Here is a 14,040-nt window from a genome sequence, read left to right as displayed (position 1 = left end):
TTAGGCATGCAAAGTGGGAATTCAATCCCCTGGAACATGAAGGTACATTGTTCATATATGGCTTACACGTACCAAAACATAGTACGTGATCATAATCATAATCATCATAAAATTAAAATTAAATAAAAAAAAAAAAAACAAATTAAAGTTTGGAATTTTAGATAATAAGGGTTAACAAGCGATGAGGAAATCCAAACTCGATCGATCTCAACTATGTTATTACTAATAGCTACCGATTTCCCGCACTTGATGAGCTTTGTAGTAATGCCTAAGTTGTTTTACCCGTTATTGGAGTAGAAGAGGGAGGAGTTCGTCGACGCCGTCGACGAGGTCGTGCCGCCGCCGCCCGTGTACGACCGGTGGCGGAAGCAATCCAGCGAGATTCTCGGCGGCGAGATCGCCACCGTCACGGATGACGAGTGGGGCCCGGAATCCGGCGGCGACCCTGCGCAAATTGATTTTAATTAGTGATAGTGAAAAAGTGAAAAATTAATGTGGAGATTGAAGGTGTGTTTTTTTTATTAAATTACTTGCTAGGTTTTCGGAGGCGGCGGTGATTTCAGCGTGGGATTTATCCTGATTGGTTTGCTGCGATTTCCGGCGGCGGCGGTTGTGGTCGGCGAGCCTCTTGCGGCAACTTCTCTTGCCGTTGTCGAATTCCGACAGCAGGTGGAATCTGAGATTGGGAAAAAGTTGGGAATTATTAGTACAAAAGGAGTGGAGATTCGTTTGTTTCGTACGTTATCCGGAATTCAAGAACTCGGTGTTGGAGGCGAAGAGAAACAACGTTAACTGGTCATCATTTAAAGCCGCAAAAGAGATTCAACAAATTCGAAACAAATCCGTGCATATACTAAACTGGAAACCACAATTAATTTTGAGGGACGGAAATGCCCTCGGGATCGCCCCACGTACGGCGCTCAATCATTAGGGAGATGCATGAGAGGTAGTGAGGGAGAGAGAGAGAGAGAGAGAGACCTGCTGCATTGCTGGCAGAAGCGCTGGGTCAAGCCGGCGGCGATGACGGTGGCGGCCTTGGAGTGGAACTCGCAGACCTTGTGGCGGCGGTGGTAGTGCTTCGCGTGGGTCAAGTCGGCGTTGCACCCTTCGGCCTGGCAGCGCGGCGAGTTGACCGAACCGGGCTCCAGGATCCTGGACCGGCGGTAGAGCCGGTTGACGAAGTCGTCCTCGGAGGAGGCGAAGTAGGTGCGGCCGCCGAGGTTGAGGCCGATTCGGCTGTTGTACTCGGCGTTGAACTCGAAGCCGCCGACCATCGGCTCGCTCTTCGGGACCACCGAGTACGCGGCGGCCGGCTCCAGCGTCAGCATTGAGGCCGGGTTCGGGTATGGGGCGGCGCCGCCGCCGTAGAAGCTCGTGAAGTGGGCGTTGGAGCTCGGGGTTTGGGGCGTGTGGAAGGGGAGGTGGTGGTGGTGCGCCGCCGCGGCGGCGAAGTGGTTGTCCGGGTTGGCGAAGCTGGCGGCGTCGGAGAAGCTTTGGGAGGAGTAAGGGTCGAAAACCGGGCGGTTCGGTTCGGAATCTTGACCGGTTTCGTCGCCAGAGAGCATGATCGATGATGGGTTGCCCCATCCATAGTCCAACATTTCTCTCTCTCTCTCTCTATAACGCAACCTATATCTCTCTCTCTCTCTCTCAAACAAACCCCACTTCACTGTTGAATCTTTTTGGAAGCCGATTTCAATAACTCGCTGTAACCACAAAAGAGAATAGTCAATACATGTAGATAAAGAAAGTTCAAACTGCACATTATCTGAAATCAAGAGAGAACTTTAGAGAGAGAGAGAGAGAGAGAGAAATCTGTCAGCTTTAAAGGGGGAAGATTGTGGACAGTACTGGAAAGGCTGTAAAGACTTTAGCTTTTTTTTCTCCTTGTTTCAATTTTGTGTGTGTGTGTGTGTAGGCTTTATCTAAGTTGAAAAAGAATTGCTTTATGATTTAAATTTGTGCTAGTTTTGAGTGGGAATTAAGGAAGATGTGGATTGTCGGGTGTTTGAGGGTTTTCCTTGACAGGAGTCGTCTTTGAGCATGTGTTTAAAAACGATGAAGAAAGGCACTGTGTGTTAGTGTGTCTGTTGAAGAGAGAGAAAGTAAGAAGAGAGGGGAAATGAAGGGAAGGGAAGTTCACCTTCTAGTGTGGAAAGTGAGAGAGGCATACAACAAACAAACATTATGGATGGTAAATCAAAAACCTACTTTGGTAGTAAATATAGAAGCTAGTGTTTCTCCATTAATCTTGGCAAGGACAACACAAACTGCTCTTTCTCTCTCTATAATTGGCATCTCTTTCAACCAATAATTCTCTCTCGCTCTAAAATTGGGAGGGACAGCGGTGTTACTTTTTCCCCTCTTGCTGTGTGTGAGAGAAAGCTCGGCAACCTGCTGACTTGTGTGAGGCGGCTTTGCTCAGAGATAGATACATAACTCCTCCTTCTACTTAAATGCGCTTACTGTTTTACCCACCCCATTTCCCCCTATTTCCACTTTAGCCCCTTTCTTAATTCTTTTTTCAATCCCTAATTGCAAATTATTTTACTTATATATATTCGTGTCGTATCGTATGTGTACTTTTCCAATACGGATTCTCAAGTATATGATGTACTGTTTCAACATTATCCATATATGGTACATGTAATTGACATGTTATATATGTGTTGTTAATTTTGGTGATGTTAATTATCATCCGTGTGCGAAAATATAAAATTATTATTATTATATTAATTTCTTTCTGAAAAAAAAGAGATTATAACAACTTATATTTTTCTTTGATTTGGCCACAAAGAGAAAGATAAGGTTTAATATGGAAAATTGGGAATGTGGGAGTTGATCGGAATTTTGTTTTTTAATGAAAATGCAAGTATTAGGATATTATGCAACTACCCTCCATCGTCTTCTGAAATCTAGGTATATGTGTGTAGACATATTATTACAAATGATGTGAGAAGTTATGATTGGTGAATAATTATTTTCCTAAGTTTAGATTGGTCGAAATTAATAATGTGCTAGCTTGATAGCAAGTTGAATGATTTACTTGGCCTTCGATTGGTTACTTTCATTTGAACGTACACTAAATAAGTAATAAATATGACTGATTAATACGAATTATAGAAAGTGTGTGATAATTCATCGTGATAATTAAAGGGTTGAGCTTATAAAACGAACATTTGATTCAGATGGGATCCTCTGTCCCACAATATTGTGTGTACCACGTGTACCACTCTTCATTTCTTTATTTTATAAATTGTTTTTTATAAAAATAAAAATTATTATATTATTATAAACTCTAATTAGTATTTATCATTGAAAAATTAAATTTTAAAAAATTATATACCCTAACTTTGAATTAATGAACCCAAATAATCTATTATTAATTCAAATAAATATAAAAAAATAATTATAAACCCTAAATGGATGAGTGAACCCTTGTTAATTATCTTTATAATATATAAAAGCATAATAAATTAAAATGAAATAAAAAATAATTTATAAATATAAAGAAATGAAGAGTGGTACACGTGGTACACACTATATTTTGGGACAGAGGATCCCATTTGCATTTGATTCCACTAGAATAAGCCATTTCTCTCTTTCCGATGAGACACCTCTCTCTTCGATTAATTCGAGGAACTCTAAATTTACGATATGAAATGTAAATTTAGATTAAAAAAAATGGTACGAATTTATACTACTTATTTCAAGATCTATCGTGTCACTCGAAATGAAAGGAGCCAACACGGTCAATATTCGCAATTTTGTTGCTCTAACACTTATTGATCATTCACATTTTTTCTATATAATTAGTCAAGCATCGCGAACTTCAATGCAATTAGAGATCATGTGAAAAAAAACAAACATATATATTATGCAACGTACCACGATAATTGTTATGCATCGTACAATGGTATACTAGTTATACTAATTACTTAAATAAATTTATTAGTATGTTTCATGCAATATGAATTATTTGTTTGTGGTTTAAAAATGATCATTTATATGTAATAATAATAATAATAATAATAATAATAATAATAATAATAATAATAATAATAATAATAATAATAATAATAATAATAAATCCAATGTTTAATATTTATAATATAATATCAGAGTATGACATTAACATATTGGAAGGGTTCAAACAAAAATCCTTAAATGTGAGAATTAAGAACTAATCTTATTTGATAAAAAAAAATTCATTTTTTTCTTTTAACTTATTTTATATTTAAATTTTTTTGTCTTTTTATAATATATGAGTTTTTATTATAATGAATTCTCCTTTAATTTTTTTTATTTTGTCTATATTTAGCTCAAATATATTCAATGAACATAATTTTTTTATTATATTTATATTTTTTTTATAAGATAATTGAATTGATATCAATATTATGTATATAAAGAGATAGTATAAAAATATATCTCGTGTATTGCACAGGTCCAAATGCTAGTATTACTATACATTGCATGCAACTTATGTAATTTTTCATAAAATATTTAAAAGCTGAAAGTTATGATTGCAATGGTAGAAATTAGGGAATGGATTGCCCGAACTTAGAACAAATTAACTTTAATTGTGAAATTCAAATATGTCATCAGCTGCACAATTGGTCATTGCATCTCAAGCCTTAATCACATTGAATTTGAATTGAGAGCCCAAGTCCAACTTCTTTTTTTTTTAAATGTTAGAACCCAAGTCAATTTCAAATATTAAAAAAGGACTACAGAATTCTGAACTTGCTTCATGATTTCTGTGCTCCCATACAAATTATATCTGCCCACCCAATATTCTACAATCTACAATATTTGATTCTTGCTAAGTATATATATATATATAGGGTGTGGTTTTAGAGAGAACTACATTATTTGTGAGAATGTGAGAACCATCAAATCTAATGCATTCATTGTAAAAATTAATACATTCGCTGTTAAAATTAATGCACTCAAAAAAATATAAAAAAAATGCTTCCTTCAGGATTCGAACCCAGAATCTGCATTCATCCAACAAGTTGAACCTCTCCCTATATATATATATATATATGTGTGTGTGTGTGTGTGTGTGTGTGTGTGTGAAATTTGTACATAAATTAAAAATTTGTCTTCAAATATACAAACTTTTAATTGTTTTGATTTCTCACACGATTGTCATTTGTCATCGAATTAAAGTTAAGGTAGACGCTGATAATGACTACATAAGAAAACTAATCAAATGCATGTCATTGTTACTACTCTTTTATCCCACTCACAACACTTTTATAAATTTTTTTAGTCTTTGTGCCCAATATGAAATGAGAGTTTATTTTATGGACGGAAAGAGTATATTTGATTACTTATTGAAATGCTACCGATAGAGCTTTTTTTTAGTAATCCACGCCGGCTATGTGTACATCATTATAAATTTATAAGTACCCATATCAAACTAAGTCCATATTTGGTTGGACATTTTTGAAACTTGAAAAGGATTTTAATTAATTAAATCTATTACTTGTTGTTTGATTTGGGTAATAAGTTAACTATTATCCATATTTAAGGGTAATCCAATCACCCAATTTGTTACCCCTCAAAATAGTGATAAAGAAAAGAAAGAAAATTTCTTACCAGTGATTCATTTTCATTGTTGAACCAAACACTCAATAAAGTAATAGTTATTGTTATCGTTCCTTCGCTTTATTTAATTTCATTCCTTTTCAATTTCTCTACTTAAACTACACGAGCACTGAGAATGAAACATGAATCATCATTCATTTGATTCAATTCTTGCAAACTAGTCAAATACTTTAAAGAAGCTTATAAATTATTACACAACTTATAAACTGTGATAAAGACATTAATTATAAGTTGCCAAATACCCTCTTATTAATCGTTAATTAGTAATGTATTAACCCAAACGTTTAAGCTTTTGAAAATATGGTTGCTGTTCAATACCTGGTCACCAATTTGTGAAAATTAATTGATTATATTTATACAATAGAGACTCACACATGATATTTAATTATATTTTTGGGATAATTAATTTTCTTTAATTTGGAACATGAGTTTGCATAAAAGCATTAAAAAGACAGTGACGGTTAGGTCTCGGCCTCATGTCATGTACTTGAACGTTGACCGGTCAAACAGACTTCACAAATTCGTGAGATTTGCCACTTTGCCAGTATTCATGAAATTCAGTCGTAAATTCTTTATTTCTATTTTTATTTTTGTGGTTATTAAATTTTTATTTATTCAACATGAAAATTCACAATTGAAGAAAAAAAATTCCATCGTTCCTGATATTTTTAACAAACAAGTCCTAAATATATAGCCATTTATATTTTTCTGTTTAAAGAGGTTCAAGATTTTGGTGCTTTATTTATAGACTATAATTGAATTTATGACAAAATTGTGGCATAGGACAAGCAGCTGAATTGGGAAATAGTTAATTCCAATTATTTCTAGATTACTTTTTTGTTTTTTCAAAATCTAAGATATACATCATGTCTCCCTTCTAATAATGGCTTTAAAAATTATTAGAGATAATTTATTAATGAATGTAAAAATTGATTTTAAGTAGAGATAATTGCTTAATTAAATACCGAACATTGGACATTATTGCAAGTTTGATTCAATCTCTGAATAGTCGCAATTAAGATCCAACTTTATAATTTATCGCAATTTAGACTCCTAAATTTTCCGATCATTGATGAACAAGACACGACTTATTGTGACATTTTCTCACTAATTAGTGACACATCAGTTAATCAGTGCCTAGAAAATTTAAGAAGCCCTAATTTAATTACTACTCGCCCTTTTCCAAAATTAATAAATCTATGCAGTCATATTATCGTCATCCATAAATTAGTTTAATAGCAGAATTATGATTTAAATTTAATTTATTTTTTAAATAAAAATTAATTATTTTACTGTATTTTCTTTATTAAACTTACTTTTTAATTTTTTTTGCATTTTCTATTTTTATTTTATTTTTGATGAAAATAAAAAAAGTTACAAAAAAATTTATAAAAAATAACTACAATGTAGACAATACAATAAAAGAACTAAATATTATTTTCATTTTAAAAAATAAGTTAAATAAATTAAAAATATTTCTATTTAATTAATTTGTGGTTGGCATCATTCTTTCAAAATATAAGATGTTTTAAACTTTTGATTTTATTTCACAATATAAGATTTTCTCTTCAACCAAGATTAATTATCTTTCATCCCCTATTAAATTTTCTACTTTCCAACTCTCTCACTAAAATATTAATTAAATTTATTTATCTCTTCCTCTTTTAAAAAGGGAAAGACTATCAATCTTCCATTTAAGCTTATTGAAACATATATTAGTAGATGAGAGATGCATTAAGTTTAGGTTGTGAAAAATGAGAATGAGTTTTTAAAATTTAATATTAATTAATTCTTTTTATGTCTAATGTAACAGCTTAAAAGATCTTATAGTATCTTTCCAAGGAGGAAGTACAGTTTTTTTTTTAAAAATGGGTCTTGTTTCTAAAACAAAAATGTGTATTTTCTTAGAATTACAAAAGGTATCTAAAATAAATCCTCTACACCATATAAATATGGGAAAGTAATTACGCACAGGCGGGATCACTACCCACACAAATGTGGAAAACTTATACCGCACGCAGTCAAAACCTCTCACGAAGGAGAGCCTTTGAATGCCTCAACTTTGCCACTTGAGCTAGTCTTCATTGGCAAACAAAAATATGTCTTAATTACAGTAAAAAAATTGAATCAAATTTATATCAATACAAAATACTTGGTACTTCATCCGTCCCGTGAAGCTTGAACAATATTTATTTTAGGGTTGTCCAGCGAAGCTTGAGCACTTTCTTTATATAGCAAATTTTGTTTTTTTTTTAATTCATTTTTTTATTATTTCACCTATCACATTTAATACATAAAATACTAATTTTTTAGAATTCATGTTAATAAAAAATTGATCAAACTTGGGAGGAGGGAGAGAGTATTTATTCATAATTATCTTTTTTAAATAAATTGCAATACAAATGAGACAAAACGGAAAAAGAATAATGAATTGAAAGCATGAGAGTGCGAACCCTAACAAATGCAATTCTTTTGTAGCTTCCCAATTGGGTATCCGTGTCTGCCAACTCCTCCACGCGCAGAAGAGGCGCGTGAGGCATTGAATGTATTTATCATCACCGGCCAACCGACAAAAGTTTGGGTAATTTCGGATCTTACTTCAATTATTATTCATTATTCAATGTACGAAGATAGATAGTCACAATTTTGGATTAATTAAAAAAATTCATTGTAACAGACTTTATAATTCTTACCTATATCCTGGGCTAATTCTTATCTAAGATTCATTTTAAAGTGGGTACGCATCTAAATCAAAATGAACGTATACTGGATTTCCCTAAAGTGAAAAAGCATCACTGTATGCAGACGTGATTGAACCAAAGACCTCTCACAAAGAAGAGTCATTGGGTACCTCAGCTTTGCCACTAGAGCAAGGCCTCGTTGGCAAAGTTGATTTGATAGTTAAAAGATAAAAATCAAACTGCAACGAGAAGGCGGGGATGGAGCCATGACTAGAAGACGTCGTGGCCGTATTCGCAGGCATTCCGTGATAATTGTGTTTAAATGGAGATTGAGTCCCACATCTTATTATAAATAGTGAGAGAAAAAATTTGTGTGATCATTTCGAAATAAGAAAAAAATCATAATGTTGATAGAAACTCACGAATGCACAAAAACTGTTTGACAAAATTACTCACTCAAAACAGGAATAAAAGAACTCGACAATTACGTGGTTCGATCAAAGATTTGATCTATTCCACGGGAGGGTCAATCGGTGGTTATTTTTATTTCCATGGAACTATGTGTTTACAAGGAAGAACAATTGAAGAAAGAAGCTACTGTAAAACCTAACTTTGAACTACAGTAATCTCACTTCTTTTCCCTCTTCACTACGCACTGCTCTCTCTCACACACAATCTGCATGACTTAGAATGAATTCTAGCTCGTCAGTTACCAGCTATTATATACCATAGCTTGATGAATCTAGACCATACACCATCAACGGCTGAGATCGACTCCTGCATCACATCCATATAACCATCTCAAACAAACTCCTTATTTGCAACTAAGGACCTCATCTTTTAGCTGAATGGATTTGCAGTCACCTCTTAACAATCTCCACCTTGACTGTCAATCCATAAAATTCAAATCACCATGATCCAACTTCCCCTCCAACCTGCCCCATCACAGGGCTCTCCAATGTCTCTTCACCGAGACATTGAGTTTACTAACTCAAGCTCTGCATAAACCTCTGCAAAACTCTCATTAGTATTCTGCACATCATCTCTGATAACATAACATTCATCCATGGAAGCAGCAGCATCATCTTCTCTTTTCTGTGCCAAACATTGAGCTACCAATTTGGCTCCGAAACTGACTTGCATTCCTTCAGCTTCCTTAATTTTCTTTTTGCAAACACAAGTATTTTTATCCAGAATACATTGCTCACTAGAATCAGCACCAAACATACATGGAGTTCTTTCTATGTTCTGCTCCAAAAGTTCATCCTTATCCCTGTCATTTTTATGGCTTGATTCTACACACCAAACCTCAGGACTATCAATGATATCAGACTCAGAATCAACACTAACAGTCATAGCATCAAGATAGTACAAACCACGATATCTAACACCTTGCAACACAATCTTAGAACCTCTAAGAACATGCAAACATCCATTTTCAGACATGAATTTATGGCCCTTTGATTCAAGCATACCAAGAGATATTAAACATCTTTTAATCCCAGGAACATACCTGACATCAGTCAAAATCTTGTACGAACCATCATGAACCTTGAGCTCGATATTCCCAATCCCCTCAACTGTGCAAGCTTCACCGTTTCCTAACAAAACCGAACCCTTCTCGACTTTCTGTAGATTCATAAACCAATCTCTTCTCGGACACATATGAAAATTGCAACCCGAGTCTAGAATCCAATCATTTCCAACGTGATTCTCCACCACATTTAACATCTCCGCATCTTCAAAGTTCTCAACAACTTCTGCGTTCCCAGCTTTCTTGGATTTCTGCTCTTGCTTTCTTTTCCATATGGTGCAGTCCTTCTTGATATGACCGGGCTTCTTGCAATGGAAACACTTTCTCGTTTCTTCTTCTTCTTCTTCTTCTGATTCAGTTCCTTCACTTTCAGAAACAACTTTCTTCAAACTCTCTTTACCTCTCTTGAACTTGCCCCTTTTCTGAAACTTGACATTCAGAGCTTCATTCGAGATTTCTTGCTTTTTCTCGTTCTGTTTCTGAAGCTCCTTCGCCTTTAGAGCATTCTGCACCTCTTCCAAGGTTATGCTCTTCTCTCTCCCGAACAGCATCGCATCACGAAGATGATCAAAATTCTTGGGCAGGGCATTCAGGAGCATGATAGCCTTGTCCTCATCACCGAGCTTAACGTCGATGTTTTCCAGATCATCAACAGATTTGTTAAATTCATCCAACTGCTCATCAATGCCTTTTTCATCCGAGAATCTATATGAATACAATCTCTGTTTCATATAGAGGCGATTGGCGAGTGACTTCGTCATGTACAATGACTCGAGCTTCTTCCAGATTTCTGCGGCGGTCTTCTCCTTTGCCACTTCTCGCAAAACCTTATCGCCAAGGCATAGTATAATCGCACTATGTGCTTTCTCCAGAATCTCTTCTCTTCGATTCTTGGCAGTCGAATCAGATTCTCCCTTCTCCTCCGTCAATGCGCTGGCCAATCCCTGCTGCACTAGCATGGCTCGCATTTTTATTCTCCAGAGGGAGAAATCGTTATTGCCATTGAATTTCTCCATATCGAATTTTGCCGATGCCATAGCTCTGTAGATTTTATCGAATCCTTCGATCAGTATTCTCACCGGCCAGAACTTCCAATTTCCGACGCTGAGACCTTCTTCTTCGATGATACCCAATCAGAAATCCTTCTACCGTGATTCAGTCGCCGAACTTCTCTCGCGTAAGCTTTTCTTCCGATCAATTTCACCGATCGATCTGCTCCACCTTCGCCGATCAGAAAACTATCTCTACAAAATCCTCCACCGCAATCTTCCACAGCGATTTCTCCTCCCCCTCGGCAATTTCTTCTGCCGCAATCGTCGCTCGCTCGCCGCGAGTTCGATTCCACACCGGACGGCGCCAATTGTTGATAGAAACTCACGAATGCACAAAAACTGTTTGACAAAATTACTCACTCAAAACAGGAATAAAAGAACTCGACAATTACGTGGTTCGATCAAAGATTTGATCTACTCCACGGGAGGGTCAATCGGTGGTTATTTTTATTTCCATGGAACTATGTGTTTACAAGGAAGAACAATTGAAGAAAGAAGCTACTGTAAAACCTAACTTTGAACTACAGTAATCTCACTTCTTTTCCCTCTTCACTACGCACTGCTCTCTCTCACACACAATCTGCATGACTTAGAATGAATTCTAGCTCGTCAGTTACCAGCTATTATATACCATAGCTTGATGAATCTAGACCATACACCATCAACGGCTGAGATCGACTCCTGCATCACATCCATATAACCATCTCAAACAAACTCCTTATTTGCAACTAAGGACCTCATCTTTTAGCTGAATGGATTTGCAGTCACCTCTTAACACATAATTTTCAGGAACGTTCCATTATAATAATAAAACCACAATTTTTAGGGACGGAGGGAGTGTCGTCGTCGTAGAGTGGTACTCTTGTAATTTTCGCCAAAAGCGCATCGACTAATTGTATAATCAATTATCACATGTTAGGATCGGTTGTAATGTAGTGTTAGTGGACTATATAGCCTATAGGTAAGAAATAATTTTATGAGGATGTTCACTTATATTTTCTTGATTCCAATGTTAATTTCAAGTAATTCTTTTCATAATTCGCGATGTCCCTAATTTGTTCCATGTCTTGATTATTTAGGAAATTTAATATGTTTCAAAACTCCAGGAGCTCTTCAATTATTGACTCATCATAACAATTTTTGAATGTATCTAAAATTCACTTATATATATGATTTTGGTTTCGTGATAATCGAAGTGGCCTATATATATATATAATTGGGAGTGTGCGATAAGCTATGGTTCAATTTTTTTAGAATTGATAAGATATGGTTCCTATGATTTGTTAGTTAGTGTTTTTTTTTTCCCCTATCATTAGATGACTTTCTAAACCAACAGTTTTTATCAGGGTAAATAAGGTATATACAGTATAATTTTTTTCTCCACCAAGATCATGGATATATATTTTTTATTCACGAGTAAAATAAAATGATCCTTTTTTGCATAATGAATGAACGGTATATATAGTTCAAGTATTTTGCATATAGTTAAGCTAATGTAGTTAACCTTTTTAATGTCGTTGGCATGCTATTATACAATTTCATGTGAGTCTGTTATAATACAATTTAAATACAAAATATATAAAAAATTAATTAAATTAAAAATAAATAATAATCATTAATATAATTATAGTGTTATTTAAATTATATAACAAGTTAGAAAAACAAAATAAACATAATTGTTCAAAAAAAAGTCCAATGTAGCAATTAGCAAACATATTAATAACTAAGCACAAGTTATATTGTAAAGTCAATACTCAAAATCATCAATATTTGCAAGCTCTACAGAAGCAGGAGCAGAAAACTAGAAATGTCTTTAATAATAGCATATTAATAAAACTAGAGCAACAGTGGGCAAGGAGTAGGGAGAAGAGATAGAGTTGATAAGAATATTAATAACCAAACACAAGTTATATTGTAAAAAAAAAAGGGTGTTAATATACTTATTAATAACAAGAAAGGGTGTTGATATATAAATAAAACTATAGAATTATATCGTTTTCTTGTTTCACGCATCGCATTGAAGCTGCTATTTTTATGTTGTACTGTTGAGTTAGTGATAGAGTTAGTCATGGCTGCTGTTTTGAGAATCACTAAAATATCCCTGCAATTTTTGAAAATTTTAGGGGGGTCCAGTGACCCCACTGCCCCCGGACTGCACCCCTGTAGATAAGGGCAAAAGTCTCGTTGATCTCACTGCCATCATTGGAAATAGACCACGAGCCCCTTATAGGAATCGTGGTGTTATTATCCGAGAAGATCCTCTTGAGGATTACTACGTCGGTGATGATCTTTCTCCAAATTCTCAATTCTGAAGGGTCTCAAATCATCGTCAACATGAACAAATGAAGTATGAAAGATTAAGTAATGAGGAGTATCAAATTGCAACAGACCGAGAAATGGCGAAACATTTGCTGCTGTCATGAATAAAGATGACGAAGATGTGCCATCCACCAACCAAGATGATCCTTCGATTGATTTGGAGGATGACCTAGAAGGGTTTCAAGATGGCGCAATGGGAGCGGATGAACGTTCCCAAAGGCCCGTGGCGAAGAAAGATTAAGCTCAAGTTATATTTCTTTTTTTTTAATTACAATTTGTAATTTTTTTACTTTTCATTGTAAACTTGTAATTTTTCGTCTTTAAGTTGTAAGTACATTTTGTAATAAAACCATTGCAAATTTGAACTTAGCACTTTGCTTCATTTATTTTGATGTATACTTCGTCACATTCTAATAAATTACACATAAAACAATTCAAAAAACATAGAGAAAATCGAGGGGAGCAAAAAAAAATAAAAAAATTAAGGTTCGACGGTTCAAACTGTGAATCGCCAGCTCACGACCAATCCGATGAATTCACGATTAACACTAATTTTAGTTGCGAATTCAAGTTTTAAAACTTGATCAATTCACGACTAAGACTATTCTTTGTTGTGAATCCAAGCTTTAAAAGTCGAATTCACAAGCAACACTAGCTATAAGCTATTCAATTATGAATTCGATTTTCAAAGCTTGAATTCACAACTAAAATTACTTCTAATTATGAATTCAAGTATAAAGTTAGAATTCACAACTAAAAATAGTCTTAATTGTGTTGTGAATCCGAGTTCAATGGATAATTTTTACAAATTTTATGTGAAGGATAAAATAATAAGTAT

At 34.6% G+C, this 14,040-nt stretch overlaps 1 protein-coding gene across 3 annotated transcripts; it reads right to left on the bottom strand.

Annotated features, from left to right (window-relative positions):
• LOC131023724 (squamosa promoter-binding-like protein 8) lies at nucleotides 1–2,418 on the bottom strand. 3 transcript variants are annotated; one of them, XM_057953286.1, is made up of 4 exons: nucleotides 2,212–2,418; nucleotides 979–1,706; nucleotides 531–676; nucleotides 1–445 (listed from the first exon to the last, which is right to left on the bottom strand). In XM_057953286.1, exons 1-4 carry the CDS (start codon nucleotides 2,296–2,298, stop codon nucleotides 279–281), a joined length of 1,128 nt encoding a protein of 375 aa, XP_057809269.1. In that variant the 5' UTR covers nucleotides 2,299–2,418; the 3' UTR covers nucleotides 1–278. The 3 variants fall into 3 exon arrangements, with proteins under 3 accessions (XP_057809269.1, XP_057809270.1, XP_057809271.1); XM_057953287.1 differs by having other exon boundaries at nucleotides 2,144–2,284; XM_057953288.1 differs by lacking the exon at nucleotides 2,212–2,418 and adding an exon at nucleotides 1,852–2,135.
• Between the last annotated feature and the right edge of the window lie 11,622 nt (nucleotides 2,419–14,040).

Source organism: Salvia miltiorrhiza, chromosome 4 (genome assembly GCF_028751815.1).
Source record: "Salvia miltiorrhiza cultivar Shanhuang (shh) chromosome 4, IMPLAD_Smil_shh, whole genome shotgun sequence".
NCBI classification, from domain to species: Eukaryota; Viridiplantae; Streptophyta; class Magnoliopsida; order Lamiales; family Lamiaceae; genus Salvia; species Salvia miltiorrhiza.
The sequence above is the reverse complement of the archived record's forward strand: the minus strand, read 5'-3'. Positions and strand labels throughout refer to the sequence as shown.

Excerpts from the sequence above, each read along its gene's own strand:
- LOC131023724 (XM_057953286.1), bottom strand. The coding sequence starts at position 2,298 with ATGCCAATTATAGAGAGAGAAAGAGCAGTTTGTGTTGTCCTTGCCAAG. Across the intron at positions 1,707-2,211 it reads CTTCTATATTTACTACCAAA|CGAGTTATTGAAATCGGCTT; the intron begins GTAGGTTTTTGA and ends TTGTGGTTACAG. Across the intron at positions 677-978 it reads TTCTGCCAGCAATGCAGCAG|ATTCCACCTGCTGTCGGAAT; the intron begins GTCTCTCTCTCT and ends TCCCAATCTCAG.